General features: G+C 64.2%; 1 protein-coding gene across 2 annotated transcripts in view; it reads right to left on the reverse strand.

Annotated features, from left to right (window-relative positions):
- The window catches only part of SSRP1 (structure specific recognition protein 1), a 6085-nt gene extending 5813 nt beyond the window's left edge, over positions 1–272 (reverse strand). Inside the window, exon 1 of one of the 2 annotated variants that reach the window (XM_009071913.1) lies at positions 218–272. In XM_009071913.1, the coding sequence (XP_009070161.1) occupies positions 218–271 (54 nt within the window). In that variant the 5' untranslated portion in view covers position 272. The remainder of the gene's footprint in view (positions 1–217) is intronic. The other variant, XM_009071912.1, reaches the window with a different exon arrangement.
- Positions 273–274: the final 2 nt, after the last annotated feature.

A 274-nucleotide genomic window follows, 5' to 3' on the forward strand; every position in this document is an offset into this window, starting at 1 on the left:
GGCTGACCCCTGTCCCTGCCCTGGCCATGTACCTAGCCGCAGTGCTCTCCCCCCACATCCACATTGCAGCCCTGGAAGTGCCCAAAGGCCATTCCTGTCCCCCTCTGAACTATACCTGTCTCCCCCCAGGACCATCCCTGTCCCGCTGGGGCCATGCCTGTCTCCCCTGGGACCACCCCTGTGTGTCCCCCGGGGTCACCCCTGTCCCCCCACTCACCATGGAGCCCTTCACCTCCTGGTAGATCTCGTTAAACTCCAGCGTGTCGGCCATGGT

Source organism: Acanthisitta chloris, unplaced genomic scaffold, assembly GCF_000695815.1.
Source record: "Acanthisitta chloris isolate BGI_N310 unplaced genomic scaffold, ASM69581v1 scaffold29913, whole genome shotgun sequence".
Lineage (NCBI taxonomy): Eukaryota > Metazoa > Chordata > Aves > Passeriformes > Acanthisittidae > Acanthisitta > Acanthisitta chloris.